The 18,163-nt window shown below is 35.7% G+C and overlaps 1 protein-coding gene across 2 annotated transcripts in view; it reads right to left on the bottom strand.

Moving 5' to 3' along the window:
• The window catches only part of LOC128987985 (E3 ubiquitin-protein ligase TRIM9-like), a 179,930-nt gene extending 168,715 nt beyond the window's left edge, over positions 1-11,215 (bottom strand). For both annotated transcript variants that reach the window (XM_054409146.1, XM_054409147.1), the window contains exon 1: positions 10,389-11,215. In XM_054409146.1, coding sequence (XP_054265121.1) covers positions 10,389-11,150 — 762 coding nt within the window. In that variant the 5' untranslated portion in view covers positions 11,151-11,215. The remainder of the gene's footprint in view (positions 1-10,388) is intronic.
• Between the last annotated feature and the right edge of the window lie 6,948 nt (positions 11,216-18,163).

Here is an 18,163-nt window from a genome sequence, read left to right as displayed (position 1 = left end):
TTATTGAGTCTTTATGGCGTTCATAAAAATGCAAGTTTTTTTCATTTATTCCAAATATTTAATTAAGTCTTGGGTCTTTCATGAAGGACGCTACCAGCAGCAATACTTTACCTTTCCAAAATCGGGAAACTCCTTTGAGAGGATGCTTGTTTTAAAAAAATGACTTCAATACTATATAATTATTATAAAAGTATACTCTATAATAGTCTACTGATTACATCTTATTCGCCTAAAAAAATTATATATATATATATATGTGTACACAATAGAATATAAAACTAAGTGCACACATACTATTTAATGTAGATAATGTTTGGCCTACTCTTTCAAGTCAATCATCAATCTAGGTAAAGAGCTCTCATGGAAAGTACCTGAGGATATTATTGGACTCAGTAAAATACTTGGAGGCCACCTCCAGTCTCAAACAAAACTGATTACACTAAGAATAAAGCCATAGGATTGAATTAATTAACATCCTCTGATTTAAAGGTACCATAGATGATTGTGTGGTATCCATTATTCTACATGTGGCTGATGTACACAAATACCAATAGTAAGCTAAATAAAAATTAAACAGTCATGGTGGTTACTTCTGAAATAGACTTCAGAAATTGAATACTGAAAATGAAATTCTTTATTTTGTAAGTATTGATAACTAAATTTATGAGAGTTGGGTTAAGAATAAATAACACACTTAATAGTTTAATTCTTTTTATTGTCTGCATAATGGTACAGATATGTTTATGTATAGGCTACAAACATAATGTGTTAAGTAGCATTATAAACACAATAATATTTGTTAAAAAGGTAATAATTTTTATCTCATAAAAACATTATAATTGTATGATAAGCCTATAGTAAATTTATGATAAATAAACAGGCTAAAATAAGTCCTACACTTTGTTTTGGTTTAAATCCAAATTAGTAATTATTAGGAAAGGGTTATTGGTACTCATTATTATAAAAGAACAACATAAGTTAGTTAAGTATTTAATTTAAAAAATAACACACTTAGTTTACAATGTTACACTTCATATTAGTAGGTATGCCTAATATTTTTTTTTAACTTAAAGGAAGTGGAAATACTTTTTCACCAAATCTTTCAGGATTGATACATAAAAAAAAAGTATTTAGTCACAAGGATCAATCTATAATTTTGAATGTGTTAAAACATGTTGGCAAATAGTACAATGCAGAATATTGGGTAACATCTTAATTTTTATTGAGAAAGCAATAGGCTACAGCTAGGTGTATAATACTCATGATTTTTAATCACTCTGTCACATGATTACAGGACCACCGTGAGGGGGGGGGGTGATAAGGGAACAAATGCCCAGGGGCAGGGGCCCTAGGTTGGACAATTTTTAGTGTCAAACTGGCCCCAGTTACTTTTTGCTATGGGGCTATACAATTTATTACCTTGTGAATTGACAGGTACAAGGTTTACATTAACATCCCCAGTCAGAAACTTAACTAATTTATGATAGACAAAAGTAGAGCTTATGCTATTTATATTTGATTTTTAGATAGATAAATGCGGCATTAGAATTATTTCTAAAATAAAAGAGTGTTACGCCCGTAGTGCAAAAAAATCGCATTTAGTCTGGCCACTGCTGCCGCAAAAACTTGCGCCGCAGTTGCAGGATGAGAGGCCAAAGACAGTTTATATGTACAGTACATGGAATTGTCTTCGTTCATTCTTATACGCGACTTCGGAGCGTACTCCTAGTAACTTAGGGAAAGGTTCTGTAGAGTATAACCTTCGAAATATTAACAGATAGAATAGTTTAATAGGCTATACTTAAATAAGTTTATTGATTAAAATATTCCAATCGCTATTTATGATAAGGAGCCTATTTAATGTAGTCTAAATATGATTTTATGCTGTGGGTCTGTTCATATTGATGTAGAGTATCAACCACTAATCATAGTGTGGGGCCGTAGCGTTTAGGTTGTGACATTAGTTGAGTTCAGTCATTTATGAAACTCTAAAAAAAGAGGACTGTTCATAAATATTGATGTTTTTTGTGTTACAAATTATACAACAGGCTATGCCTATAAGTAGGCCTACTGTAATAATCTTTTGTTTTTATAAATGTTACCCTATTTGTTGTTCATAAGCTAAACTAACATTAGCTAACCGCCTAAATACAGAACGGTATGTTAGGTCTTGAAATTGAAGAAATGATATTCACAAGTTATGTTATCATGTGTAAATTATATCCGATACAATAACTTATACTAAATGTTGAACTAATATTTCATCTGATAAGGTTCTTTTTGGAACTATAACTTACCCCTGTAAGTTATCATATTATAAAAATAACTATAGGGAATAGGCCTTTTCCGTATATTTCCTGCCAATTGAATTAGCCGATAAACTTAAAAAAAATAAAAGTAAATTAAGCTTAGGCCTAAGTTAGATTACACTACTAAGTTTAAACGTAGACGGTTATAAGTAAGTAAGCAAGATCCATCTTTTTACAGGCTATGGTAACCTACTATAGGCTAGGTACGTAAAATCAAATCTATGTTAGAGCTATCATAGGATTTGGCACTTTCTTTCCATTTCATACAAATTGTAAATAACTAAGGTAGTGATGGGATAACCAAATGGTTTCCATTCAACCGAATAATAGATCAGTTTTAGCGTCAATAAATCATTTTTAGTTGAATGAATCACCGAATCCATTTGAGTCAACATTTGCTTTTCCAAACCACAACTAATTTATATTTAATGAGAAACTGAATAGCATTTAACAAACTTAGTCATTTAGCGCCAATCAAATCGCTGAATCAGTTTTAGTTATAACCGGTATTCACTATTCCAAACAACTACCTACTAATTTTACCTGATGGATGATAAACCGATTAGAATTAGTCAATTAGGCTTTTCCAGTTCCCACCTCATATTTAAACTGTTTGCGACTTGATTGCTTTAAGTTATTTAGAAAAGTAATATTTTAGGGTTACCGCATAAAAATATCTCTTTGTAATAATTTAGCCTATAGGTAAATAAGTTACTTATAAGTAACATCAAAAAGGTAAAAATAAAGTCTTAAATAAATTTAACTGACAAAACTTTTTGTTAAATCACCGAATTGCTTGGTAATTTAACCGAATCAGGATAAAAACTGAATTAACTTAGTCTATTTAGAATCAATAACCAATTGATTCGTCGGTTATTCTCATTCGGTGATTCCCACCATTAGGTGTAAGTTAAGATGAATCGTAACCATAAAAGCTTTATTTAGACAACTCTTAAGGCATTGGAAAGAAAACATTAACTTCAGTTGTTACTTTCATCATGTAAAATTAAATAGCCAAACTTACATAATTGATGAGAAATCAGAAACTTGTAATGCCGTAAATTGCAAGGTAAGCCTACAGGTACATGGTAGGCCTACATCCGTATCTGTTGGCACAAACAACCGAATGAAAATATTGATCGATATATCGATTATTTGATATAGGCCTATCGTTTGGTTAGTTAGATAAGGGGCTGCACTTTACTTGACGTCCTACACTCATTCGAATGAAAATATCGATTGATATATCGATTAATTGATTGCTTCATTCGATATATCGTTTGGTTAGTTAGGTAAGGTTAACCTAACCTAACTAACCAAACGATATATCGAATGAAAATATCGAATCGAAAAAACAATCGAATGAGTGTAGGACGTAAAGTAAAGTGCAGCCAGATAAGGTTAACCTAACCTAACTAACCAAACAATGTATCGAATGAAACAATTAAATACTGTAATAAGTTAGATATTTTCATTCGGTTGTTTGTGCCAACAGATAAGGAGTCTACCTCTACAGGCATAGGGTTACATGTAAAAGAGACGAATATAAATTATGTTTTATGTCTTATTGATCCAGACAAATGATTGCAGCTTGAAAGTTTCTTTAATCTAGGCCTAAGTTTAGTATGGTTAAGACTATCTCAAGAATGTACTTATCGTTATCCTCCTGGTTTAATACAAGTTGCACCTAAAGTGATCAAAATTAGCCTAGGCTAGGTCTATTGTTGGAAGTTATGTAGTTATAACAAACCTAGGCCTAGCCTTCTTCTCTGAAATGAAACTTTTATTCATGGATCCATTAAAGTTACAAACGTCAGTTTAAGTAACTAAGTGGTGTTAAACTTGGTAAAATTACAGTGTGAGCTAAGCATCCCATAGCCCTAGGCCTATCCTAGCGCTATGGTTGATTCTAATAGCCTAGATTATACTAAGTATCAACACCTAGTTACTACATACCCAATGGAGTTATTTAAACGAAAACCAATTCAAGTTAATTTACAATTAGAGGTAAAATTACATTTACCACTTAATAACTTGGTTTTAAATAACTTAAAGGCTAACAGCAACGATGCAGCTCACTATCAACCGTAGTAGCCTACATCCGCATCCGCATGTAAGTGAATTTGATTGATATTTATGCGTAAAACAACGAATGAGATTAAAATGTGCTACGGGGGCTACACGTACATTTAAACCACAACAAAAACGATCGTGCATCGATCCGATCTAAGATCAACACATCAAGCTAACATCAATAACAAATAATTAACTTATGTATTTTTACAACATTTTGTAATTTGTTACGATGAGACAGATTAACTTATCATGTATTTGTTGAATGGTGAAATAATGTATTCTTGATTCTTGACCAATTTTAACTTAATACAGTGTCAGTGTGATCCCAAAGCGAGTTCATACTACATATAATATGTAGGCCTATTAATTTTTATTATAAATTATTTATTATTAAAGTGTACGACGACCACATTTATTGAGGATCTTCAGGTTTCTTAGTATAGGAATGATTTGATTTATTATGATATAATAATGAAACAAAAACACCTCAAAGTTTAACCTTTTTTATTTAGGTGCCACAATAGCAAAATTATAATCAAGCTTACGTATTAAGTACAACATGGTACAAACTTTCTTGTAGAAATCATATATAGTCAAAAAATAATATATAGTTTATAAATTAATATGTATATCTATTTAATAACATTATAATGTAAATATTCATACACACAAAATCGTTTACTCCATGGATGAAATAAATACTAAGAACTCTTTGCCTCAAGTGGACGACAAAAATTGTTGCTCGTAAAATGTAAACAAAAAAAAGAAGAAGAAGGTAGCTCTTAATGTTATTCTTATGGGACAAAATAAAAATGTTTATTTTAGGATTTTATAATTATTACAGAACAAATATTCTTTAACAACGAATGGTCGAAAGATATCATACTATAGAATCTTTGTGCAAAACATCAAGTCCATAAATATAGTCACGCTCGAGTTTTCGAACAACATAAAGATGCATTTCGCACCAGTATGAGAATTCACTTCGTTCATTCAATTATTACTTTTCCTTTCTTAACCAGGGGGGGGAGCAAAAATTATCAATGCGTTACTGTTTTTCTAGCCAGGGGGATTTTTAAATTTTTGTAGAGGAACGTTCAATAATCTTGTTAGTTAACGCGTAAGTTGGCTAAGTGTTTTTTTGTAACTGGACTTCAAATCTGTACAGGCTACATATTTTTGGCAAACGTTAACTGTAGGGAGCTATCTGAATTTTTAGATGATTACCGTATTACTTTATAAACCAGGCTTGTTAAAAAGTGTTTGCTTATATCCCTACAACAAAGCTGTTTTTCAATTTCTGCCGTTAGTTCCAAGACAATCATATTACGAGAAAGAACATATTAGTCCCTTTTCTAAGTAATACGAGAAATATAAAACCCACGCATGTGTTTCTTCACCCTGTGATTAATCATTTTAAAATCTTAAAACATGGACCACTTAAACAGGGTGTCCACAGAAATTTTATCATTAATTTCCACGACTTTCCATGACCATTAACCATTAATTTCCACAACTTTCCAAGACCATTAACCATTGATTTCCATTACTCTCGAACTTTACTTGAAAATTATAATAAAACACACACATACGAATAATACTGCCTGGACATGTTATTTCACAGAAAATACTGAAATATGTATTATAAGATAACAATGGAGTACAATAGGTACAACAATTAACTAATGCAAGCTCAAACCCATAAACTAATACAACTGTATAAATTGAATTGTCGTATATTTGTGAAAAATTCTGAAAAATGCTACAATAGTCGGGGTTACGGCCGACTACAGCATTGAAAGGTCCCCTGAAGTCCACCTATCATTGGGGATTTCCATGAATTTCCATGACCTTTTCCCTATTTCCATGACTGTAAATGACCAGCATTTTTTTCATGTCTTTCCATGACTATCCCTGACTTTCCAGAATGTGGACACCCTGTTAAAAAGCAGTACACGGTTCAACCTTCTTACTAGAAAACAATTAAACCGTCAAAGACATATTTATAATTGGACACACCTCGTGTCTGAACGCGTCCTCAATGGTGCAACCGCTTCTGAGCAGTAACCGGTTCTATAGGATTACCTCGCCCGCGCCTTGTTTATTTTGGACCACGATAAACATGCTTCAGGAGGAAATTGGAAGGTTGCAGCGCGGGATTATAGCCTAGGTGTGACGGTGTCGAAAGAAAATTATTACTGATTCAAAGTTCCCAAGATTATTGATAATAGACCAATTGTCTGGTTAGCTGTTGGGCAGAGGAATGCTAGACGCCTCAGGTTGTTGTAAGCTATGTTGTTTGGTGTGAGATTTTAGGTTTTGTTTTCTGTTAAAATGAGTGCACATAGAGAATGGTTTTGATAGAATAAAAGGATTAGCTTATTAAACCACAGTTGTTGGTATGACTAGTTTTGTTCCTTAGAACTTCGTCAGGTCATGTCCATTAAGCCTGTGGTTATATTGGCTCTTTTGTGGTATGTCAAATGATTCTTTAAAATACTGGAAAAATCACAATAAACAAAACTTGTCATGTTGATAAAATAATTAAAATGGAATAAAAAGTGATAAAATTGATTAAAACAGCAAAGGCTGGCCAGCACAGTCTTATCACTGTAACTGACTAAAGAAAATGTGAAGAACGGTTTTGCCACTAATTAATATTTAACTTAAAAAAATTAATTGATCAGTTACTTGTAATAATAAGAACCTTAATTTGTATTGCACTACTAGTATAATAGCTGACTTAAGTTGAAATTTAATTTTTGTTACCTCTTCTTTATATGAGTTTTGAAGTAGCCTAATTACATTAGGCTAATTGAAGGGATTCAGTTATTAGTATGATTGATCAATCATGTTATTCTTAATGTATTATTTAGGACGGAACCAGCGGAACCAGCGATCACATAAGACCAATATTGATCATGTGATCGCTGGATGGAACGTATTTCACTACATACAGCCCGAGGTTGAGGACGCATGCTTCACACATCAATAGGTCATCGACTCAATGCGGGCCACAGCACGGTTACGACTTTGAGAATATATTTTACACACCAGAAAATTGTCCTCTCATTGCTCAAGTTGAAAGAATGTTTTTACTTTTCGTGCTTTGTTCTACAACAATAACACTCAAGTATGATACTAATACAATTTTTTGTCCTAAGGCCTAGGCACGCGCCCGAGATTGTTTTTCACATTACTTCAGGGTAGACCTAGGGGTTGCGGCACTATCACAGATAAAATACATTAGCGATTTGTCGGGATTTGAACCTGGGACCTTAGGGACCGAAGTCCCACACTCTAACCACTATACCAGGCCGATATACCTGATACTGATAGATTTTACTCGCTTGCTTAAGTTGCCGATTCATTTCTATGTATCCAACTACAACCAATAATGCAATTTAATTATAAATCCGACCGATATAAAAGAGGAAAATTACCATTGTTATGCTTAATCAATCAAGTAATCACAGATTGATCGGTTTGTGTATTGTAGGAATGTAATAAAGGAAACCCGATAACCAAACACAACACAGGGATTTAATTAATAGTAAAACACGTTCTATTGCAGTGGATTCACGTTTCAGCAGCCATGTGCGTACACAATATAATGAGTAGGCCTACATAACGTTGTACATAAAGTAGCGGGTAGGGTAGCGAGTTCATAGCTCAGAGAGTCCAAGCCATAGAGTTTATATCTTAGCGAGATCATTAAGTAGCGAGTAGGGTACTGTAGCGAGTTCATAGTACAGAGTCCATACCATAGTGAGTTCATATCATAGCGAGATCATTAAGTAGCGAGTTCATAGCACAGAGAGTCCATACTATAGTGAGTTCATACCGTAGTGAGATCTTGGCATAGAGTCCATACCATACTGAGTTCATATCGTAGCGAGATTATAAAGTGGAGAGTTCACAAATTAGTGAGTTCATAATGGAGGAATTCGTATAACATAACAAGGATATACCATATCGGTAGCGAGTTTAGCTAAAAAAATTACTAATACAACATATTATGATAACTAAATGTTAAGTATATATTATTTTCTAATACAACATCGTGTAAAATAATTCACTAACAATGTCGAGAGCCACAAGACCTCCCACTGGGGCACAGACAAGACGCAGTGGATAAAGATTGCGATCTTAAGTTATTTATGAGTGTTTCTTAGGAAAAATACACTGCGATGCACTAAAGTTTTAACAGATTATATTTGTAGAGCAAAAAAACTAAACTAGCTGAAAACTGCTCGTATTTCACAAACTTCACTGATATGGTAGGGCCTATGCTGTTTATTTTCATTTTTAGAAACTTCATAAAACCAAAACTCATTCACAAAAACATTAAAATAAATTTAACACATTGTAATATTTTAACGAAAGATGTACGAATTCCACTAATTTTGGACGTACAGCAAACAATACAGCAATGTCTTCTCTAATATCAAAACAGTTTATTCATGATTCATTTCCTTTAGTACATTAGAAGTATTGATGTAAATTCCATCACGAGAAAATGCTTTAGGCTCTACAAGTTTATAACTGTATAATGTCTGTAAAAGCACTTTCAGATAGGACATATTTCCATTTCCTGCCTTGAATATTTTATGTCAACCCAACTTCTTAAGAATTAGGACACATTCTGGCGGCTTGGTAGATCAAAGACGCTTTTAGCGTAGACGCGTATTATAACTCCGATATTTTTGTGGAGAGACGCTTTATACAGCGCAACAGCGCGTTTAATCCATATCAGTTTATGCATGGGCTTGAATACTTTCCTTGCACTACTCAAGAAAAGACATAATATTTCACTAGCCTATAACTTTTCATACTCGAATGAGGTAGTAAAATATCTTTCTAAGGAAAGGGTTTTACAGTTAGTTTTCAACTTAGATAAAACAATATGATAAAGTTATAACGACATAGTTTATAGTAAAATTATTGTGGTTTTCAAACTGAATGAATTTATCCATGTTATTTTGTTGTTTGTTTTGTTGTTGACTAGCCTTGCTTCCACGGTTGGTAGATCTTTGCTGTGTTGTTTATCTGGACTTTTTCAATACTCTAACAATTATATTAACTACACCAGACGTTCAATGAAATGATAAATAAACAAATTAGAAAGAGAATAAACGGTTTCAAGACAGGAAACGTTAAGAATGAGTAAAATTGCGTCTGATAATTAATGTACGGACCCATATTGTGATACATTCAAATATATGCAATAGAAATGTCTTAACACTGCCGCTCTCACGGATTTATCGCTTGTGTATCTGCTTTAAATTTGACCAAATCAGAGTTTTTGTTAAGACGATTTAAGTTTGTTTCGCACAATTTTGACTCATAATAACTAAACAAATACCGTTCCTGAGGCATAATTACAACAAACGCTGATTTCGTTTTGTGAACCATCCTGGCTTGTTTATTTAGCTTCACACCATCGAAGTATATAACACAACGTTCACACAAAGCCTACTATGAGTAAGTCTAGGTATTATTTTCTTAAAATTTGGTTCTAACATTTTCCTTGGTCCTGAAAGAAGCCCAAAGTCTAATAAATTAAAGCAAACACCCCTCCTCCACCGCTCACCACGTTAGTAACCGCTGATAAAGAGACTGTCCGGGCGCCATTTAAAACACTTTTTGTCGTGCAATCTCAGACAAGGCTAACGCCCCGTGAAGGTCTCTCGCTCCGACCCTCTATACACACCGTGGCTACACAATAGCACGGGTGAGGACTGGGGATTACGGCGTGTCTTGTTATACCAGGCTCCGGGGCTGGACCACTCACCACTCAGTTGGACACGGTATGATGGAGTTAATAATGTTCTACTGATGCTCTGTATCCCGTGGATGAACGGGCTGTTGTTGAGACCTATTTGCCTATCCGTAAGAACGAGTGAGATCACACACATGGATGGGCTGTTTGTTGTTGTTGTTGCTCAATCTAGAGATCTACGACTAATTATAAAGTGAGAATGACTGGTTAGCTGGTTGTACCTTTTGAGCCTTGCACATGTTGAGGATGGGCTGGACGTCGTGGCTGGCGTGTCTGTTGGCCGCGTCCTGTAAACACAAGATACACACAGGGACCTTGCACACCATACAGTACATACTGAGAGTCTCGTCGCCGTGGCCGACCTCTACACAGTGTAGGTCCTTGGACTTGGCCCTAGTGACCGGGGGCTCCAGCAGCGTGTGCTTGGCCAGAGGTCCTCGGGGAGGGTGACAGTTGTCACGACATGTATCGCAATACAACACCTCGCATTGGTCACACAGAACAGTCGCGTCGCGGCCGGGCTGTTCCGCACACAGTTGACATTTCAGACTCAGTTTCTTGGACTCTACGTATTTGTCGACGATATTCTGCATGGTGCGGTACTTGGGTAGATTGTTAGCTCCGTTCTCGTCGAAGTAGACGAGTTTCCGACAGACCGGACAGGCCAGAGACAACGCGCTGGCGGCTAGCGGCGGGAACAGTACGCCCTGCATGTTAGGAGTTCCGACATAGCTGTTGGGTCTACTGCTGCACACGACGCCGGAGTCCGTCTCGCTGAGTATAGACAGTTTGTCCACCTCCTCTGTACTCTGGGCTGTCTGGCTGTCCGAGGACACTTCTGAGGGTGGTTGTGAGGACGATGACGTCGAGACACTCTGTTGGAGGTGGAGGGCGCAGTTGAGACACAGGGTGTGGTAGCAAGGCAGCAGTACGGGGTTGTTGTACAGTTGCTTACACGCCGGACAACGGAGCTCCTCCTCCATCGTGCGTCAACACAAACATCCACACACAATCACACTGGTGACATAGCACACGAACACGACGTTAACACAACACTGGACCGAACTCGACTGACGCGCGGCCGCGCCGGTGCCGCTGCGATCGTTGGCCGCGCCAGTGGTGGCAGCACTGTTTCTTCCCGCACGAAAATCCCTCTGAATTCCCATCTGTGCTCTTCCCCCGGATGCGATTAGCGGCAATGGTCTGTTATCTAGCCTATATCCGACCATTTCAAAAGCCACTTCAGGTAACAAGTTTTCTTGCTTGTGTTATTGTCAACTTACTTGAATGTGCACAATTGTTAAAAAAAACATTCGTGTCTACTGTAAACGATGGGCAATTTGCCTTTTAATATTTAGAACTCTGAATGGATTATATTTTTTTTAAATTTTGATAATGGTTATACTCTAAATGTCGTATTTATAAATAAGACCAAAGATCTTGCAAAATAAACATGAGCGTACCACAAAAAAAAATATCCCCATACAACTTGAGTCAAGTAGGATCTTAAAACCATTGAAACAACAAGCAGGAGTCTTCCCTTGAGTGATATAATTGGGTTCTGAAATGCAACTGTATTAACATTTACAATACAATGTTCAAATAGTATTCATAGTTCCCTTAATCTCTACGAGACTTAAGGAGACCAATTCACTTCCATGGTTACCTATTCATTTTCACGCAAGAGGTTTTGCCTCTCCGATTTTAATTGGCAGTCGTAATCACGCTTCCTAATTAATACTTCTGAGGTTTTGTTCGAGTAATTAAAAGAACAACGGTTTAAGTCCTCGTTCTGGTCTCTTTGTAGTCTCGCACCTAGTAATGAGTGAATTGCGAACAGCCTTAATTGCGACGATTTTTAAGCCCCCTTGAAAGCCCTGAAAGTCAACAGTTCTCAATACACCAGCGTTGAACAATGTTCATGTTCGCTGGATTGGGTTGTTTCCGTGAAATAAAGAATGGTTGAAAAAATGTTGCGTTTCACAGTACGTTCATTTATGTTTAGTTCATTGGGATTGTTTTTTTTTTTTTTTACTTGACATTATTAACATTATATGGATATCACTGCAAAATACTCACAAACCCCTGACTACGTATAACTACCTAATTTGAATAAATAATTTCTGGAATCCAAAAGAGATGATAAAATATTTTACAAAAAGGTTGATGTAAAATCGTAAACAAACCTGTCAGCTTTAAAGTGTCATCGTCTTTCGTGCGTAAATTTAAATCTGTCATTGATGAGTTGACCCAATAAAGAATTTTGTGTTCACTGAAGCTCAGACATTAATTAAACCCTCTTGACGTAAATTAATGTAATTTACCGTGTCAAGAGTCGTTTCACAATTGTACTCAATTAAATCGGGTGTTGAACTGTTTGAACAAATTAACAAAAAAGTACCTACTGTATAACTTTTGTTACAAATTGTATTACCTCTTCATTTTGCCTATGTTAGATTTCAGTGTTTGACATTTTGTGTAATTACAAATTCTTACTATTTTAATCATTGTGTCTGTCTTTCTATTTTACCAAAATTTTCTGAAATTTTGCAAAACGATTATCTACATGCCTTGAATAAAACAATATTTTTATGATTGGTATACAATTTATTTTCAGACCCATCCTAAAACATACTTCAGTTCTAATAGGCTACCACCTCTCCTGAGATGCAAACCAAACTTGATTTGAAAAAGCTCGAGTCGAACATTCAGAGAACATATTTAACTGTTTCATTCAGTAAAATTAAACCCAGAACGCCAACAGCTTGTTAAGTAAAGTTAGAAAGTTCAACACGATAGTTTGGAAACTGGAACTTCAGTTTAACATGTTCCGCGAAACGACAAACATAAACGGCGGCTACGTTACCACCTCAAAGTTTGTGATTTGGGTCAGCGAATCAACATTTTATAGTGGAATGTTTGAAAACATAAAACGACGAAGCGATTCTTTGCATTTATGACTGGATTTTTACAAGTTTGATTTTAAAAACAGATCGAAATTTGTAGCATTAAAGTGCATTTCCAGACAGACAATACAAACATTCTTAGGTTATTTTCTATTAGTATTTTACCTTGACTGGTGGATAAAGTGCCAGAAAGGGGTGGTTGCGTCGTCCTGTAATCCAACTACTAGGTCACGAATAATTGTGGATATTTATAGGCATGAGCTATGGATGCTATACTCCCCGGTCGTCCGCACTATTGAGTACTACGACTATCCGCAATACTATCCTGATAATGTCAGCCAAGTCACTAACAAGACTCTTATCCTTCACACTTAAAATACATTCCTTTGTATTGTTGCCATTTCAGATTAAAGTATTAAAATTATTAAGGATATGTTACAAATGAAGGGTCTTAGATTTTCATAGTTTAATCACAACTTTAGATTTTTTGTGAAAATAAAATAACTAGAAAATCAGGGCGAGACTTTGAGATTTATAATTTGACAATTTAAAGCCTTAATAGTGTTAAGCTGGGTATACACGCGTCCGACAGCCTTGGCTTCAAAACAAATTTACCGGGTGTACACAAAAGAAGTAAACAACTTTGTTTTAAAATTATAGCGAAGTTTTACTAACTTATAAAGACTAACATACACCATTAGAAAGAGAAAAACCTCAAGTTTTTTCCTATATACTACAAGTGTTCAATATGTGAACCTCGGCTTGCTTTGCAGACATCTATTCTAAAATCAAATTCTGACCAAACCTTTTGAAGAGTGGCTTCATTAACACTTTGTACTGCAGCAGTAATGCGATTCCTGAGCTCCAAAAGAGTCAACGGCAAAGGAGGAACAAAAACTCTGTCTTTCACATAACCCCACAAAAAAAAATCACACGGGGTTAAGTCCGGGCTTCGTGGAGGCCAACGTAAGAGGTGTAAGTTGTCGTCAGCAGCACGGCCAATCCAGCGCTGCGGTAGACTCTCGTCAAGGTAGTCTCTTACATCGTGCAGCCAGTGTGGCGGTGCACCATCTTGCACCCAAACAAAGTCTTCACTGTCTTCCTCGAGTTGAGGCATCAACCATTCACTCAGCATGTCTAAGTAAGCATTTCCTCTGACGGTTGCTTCTTGAAAGAAAAATGGACCATACACCTTCTTCTTTGATACAGCACAAAATACGTTCAGCTTAGGTGAGTCTCTCTCATGTTCAACAGACTCTCGAGGATTTTCGGTCCCCCAAATTCTTACATTGTGTCTGTTTACTTTACCACTTATGTGGAACGTTGATTCGTCGCCAAAAATGAGTCTTTCATAGAAACCATCTTCTTCCTGCAGTTCCTGCAGATCACTACAAAACTCAAAGCGTTTCACTTTGTCGCCATCGTTCAGACTTTGCAACAACTGCAGTTTGTACGGAAACATCTTCAGACGTTTTCTCAAAACCTTCCAAATCGTGGAATGCGGCATTTGAAGCTCCATACTCATCTTCCGCGTTGATTTCCTCGGAGTGTGTACAACAGTTGCACGGACTAACTCAACCTGAGCATCAGACGTCGCTGGTCTTCCAGAGCTCTTTCCTTTTCTTATGCAACCCGTGGCCTTGAATTTCCGATGCCAATCGTAGATTGATTTCCTATTTGGAGGGTCTCTATGATATCGTGTCCGAAAACGACGCTGAACAGTGGTAGCAGATCGAGTTCTTTCAAACTCCAGGACACAAAACGACTTTTCTGTAAGAGTATTGACCATTTTCAACGAAATCACTAAACGACTACTTTTGCCACATTGTTGGCATTGTTGACAACAGTCAGCTGTGTGGAACAAAACTTGAGGTGTTTTCCAACACATTGATACCAACCACAGCGATGTCGAACACGTAGTTTTTGTTATATTAACGTACAAAGTTGTTTACTTCTTTTGTGTACACCCGGTATAATCATTATCTTCATGACAGCAACATGGCATTTCCAAGTTAACAAAACTTGTGGGAGAGATCCAATTAATGCCATTCAAAAGTAAAATTATTATTATGTTTTGCTATGGTAAAATATATACGGTAACTAATAATTTTCACGTTATACTTTGATCTAGGTCCAATCTACGTATAATCCCTGTGTATATTTTACAGCAAGGAAATTTGTGTTGAGTTTTTGACAGTTACAATGTCACTATACTACTATGTTACTATACGGTTCTTTATTAATTATTTTAACTGAAGTTATCTATACAAATAATAGTTTTTTTGAAATGTGTTATCTTCCCTAACGCCGAATTATTTGATTTAAATAACGCATTAATACAAACAAGTGTAATTCAAATAAACATTTTCGTTGTACTGAAGCGTTTTGATGTCTGCAAAGCAAGCTGTGGTTACTTGTAGTATATAGGAAAAAAACTTGAAGCTGTTATCTTCCTAATGGTGTAAGTTACTCTTTCTAAATCAGTAAAACTTCGCTGTTATTTTAAACAATGTTGTTTACTTCTTTTGTGTACACCCGGTATGTTAATCTGTTGAATAACTCTCTATTTTCAGAAAGTGCAGCTATTTAAACCGTTGAAGTGGTACTTTCTCAACTCGCTACTCTAAACAATTCTGAATTGAAACCACCATAGTGATACAGTGATTCACCCCGACCCACCCTACAGTAAATGACAATCCACCGCTCAAATTACAACAAATAGCTGCAATACTGCAATACCCTCGTGTTACGGGGGGCAAGTTGATTAAAACCACCCGTCATTAAAGCCCTGAGGTGTGCTTTGTACCCCCCCCCCCCCCCCACCACCACACATATACACACGCACACAATGACCAAGCCACAGCAGCCACCCATCACAGGACCCTATAGGAAACCAACCCTCCATTTGTGGCACCGACATATTGCCTCTGCCTGCATCCCAGTGCGAGAATTATTTCGACTTTACGCCTGAAGTCATCGTGAATATTTGCCATTCATCATGATAAATGAGTTTCCCTTAGTTACACAATTATTCTGTTTGAAAAAAACTATATAGGCTAGGTACAAATATGTATATACATTTTTAAACTAAAACAAATCTCTTTAATTTCTATTTAACTGTATTTATTTGTGAACAATTATTACCTTTCGATCAAATGTACGTTACCTCAATCATAACCAATTTATGTGGATAGGACCTCCCACTGTTTCCTGATAGGCTACCGATAAAGTAGACCTACAGTTTAGCAGAATTGTAAATTCTTTTTCTTAGTTCTCCAATATTGTAGACATTTCCCAATGATTTATGTAAGTGTTAAAGTAAAATTGACAAATAACTCTAATATTCTTTGAAAGCTGATATTGTCAACAAGAAATGCTGGATTGCGATTCCTGTTTGTTGCAAGCCATACCATCCGGAGTCTTGAGGTCTTTGAAGGTGAAACTTCATTGTTCTTCCGAAATATTTTAATTAAATAATATAATGACCATGGTAAAAGGGAATTATTATTACTAATAACGAGCTGTTGGCCCGTCCTACGTACGGGAATCGAGTAGTCAATTAAAACGGAATAGTTCAGAACATCTAGTTTACACGCACAGTGACAAATTCTGGCAGTTTTAATGGGGGCCAACTGCCCCCAAAACAACCTAATTAACAATTAATTGTTATTTTTTAGTTGTTGACCTTATTAACAAATGTCACGTGACTACCTCGTCTTTCTTCCATCCGATTATAGACCTAAAATATAGCGATATGCATTTTAAATTCGATAATTTTACCATAAATAGCAGTTAACTTACGTCGATTTGAAAAAACTTGAAGCGAGATTGGAGACCGATTCACACACACTGGTATTGAGTAGAGTTGCAACAATTGCATATACAACTTATATATGTACTTGCCGCACCTTTACCTCCGTGACCACAGACTGACACCTTATGAGGATTCTGGCCACCCATTCTCTTCCATCCACTGTCTCTTCTAATTTAGATCCCGGTCTGAGGATGTATTTCATAACTTGGTCTTTCCACTTAATTCTTGGTCTTCCAAGTGGTCTTTTATCTTGTGGTACGATGGAATATACTTTTAAAAGTTGATTTATCTCCTATCCACCACGCATAGCCTGCCCATCCAAGCCTTTTACTTCTGGAAAGCACCCCTATATCTGGGTGTTTACACATTTCTCTTAGCTCTCTGTTTGTTTTTATCTCGACCTCCGTTATCTTGAACTGGTCTGTATATTTTGTCTGCACTTTTCAATACTACGTGGAGAATTATGGTATGGTATGAGTCGACTTTGGTTTCTACTGCACCTTGCAGCTCATTAGACAGTTTTGTAGAGACCTACTACACCAATTGACGCTTTCATTACAAACCAAAATTATAGTATGACTCACATACATTCGGACATACAGAAAAAGAAGTATCAACACGTAAACCACTTACATCTTAAACGATTAAGCAATAAATTTCTGAAAAAAGATTTCCCAAATATCAGATGAAATTTCCATGGCATAAACTAAATAACTTACTTACACAGTTTGCATTTACGACAAAACTTGATTAAACTGTTTGAGATGTATAGATCAAAATAACACATTTCCTGATAAAGCAGATCCTTCACGGTAGAAAAAAAAACTAAATTTTAAAGTGAAATAGTATGCAGGCCAACACCGAAGAACAATATTTTTGTATACAAACAACTTATAACATAAACATTTCAATGACAGTTTATAATCAGCTGTTAGTTTAACCAGCACTGAAAATACTTTGAATTGCTAGCGTCGGCTGCTAGACTTTATAAAAATTAAAACTTAATTTATAAAAAACTTGGACCTTAAACTAAAATTATGGCTTCGACATTCCCTAGCTCTCAAAATTATCTTTCTTTCAACACAAAAATCATGAAAATCCGTCGAGTGGTTGATTCAGAATCGTGAAATAAAAAAACACTGTTTCGTTTTAATATTATAGATGTGTACGACGACATAAAAATACGTTATATTCTAAGTTTTACTATAAAGTTCATTTTTTACCACACGTCCTTTGGGAAATCGATCTGTGCTAGACACCAATGTATCTTAATTAG

The sequence above is a fragment of the Macrosteles quadrilineatus genome, unplaced genomic scaffold (assembly GCF_028750875.1).
Source record: "Macrosteles quadrilineatus isolate MER2022 unplaced genomic scaffold, UCM_ALF_1.0 Scaffold_2__2_contigs__length_208266976, whole genome shotgun sequence".
In the NCBI taxonomy this organism is placed as follows: domain Eukaryota; kingdom Metazoa; phylum Arthropoda; class Insecta; order Hemiptera; family Cicadellidae; genus Macrosteles; species Macrosteles quadrilineatus.
This window is presented reverse-complemented; position numbering and strand designations above follow the sequence as displayed.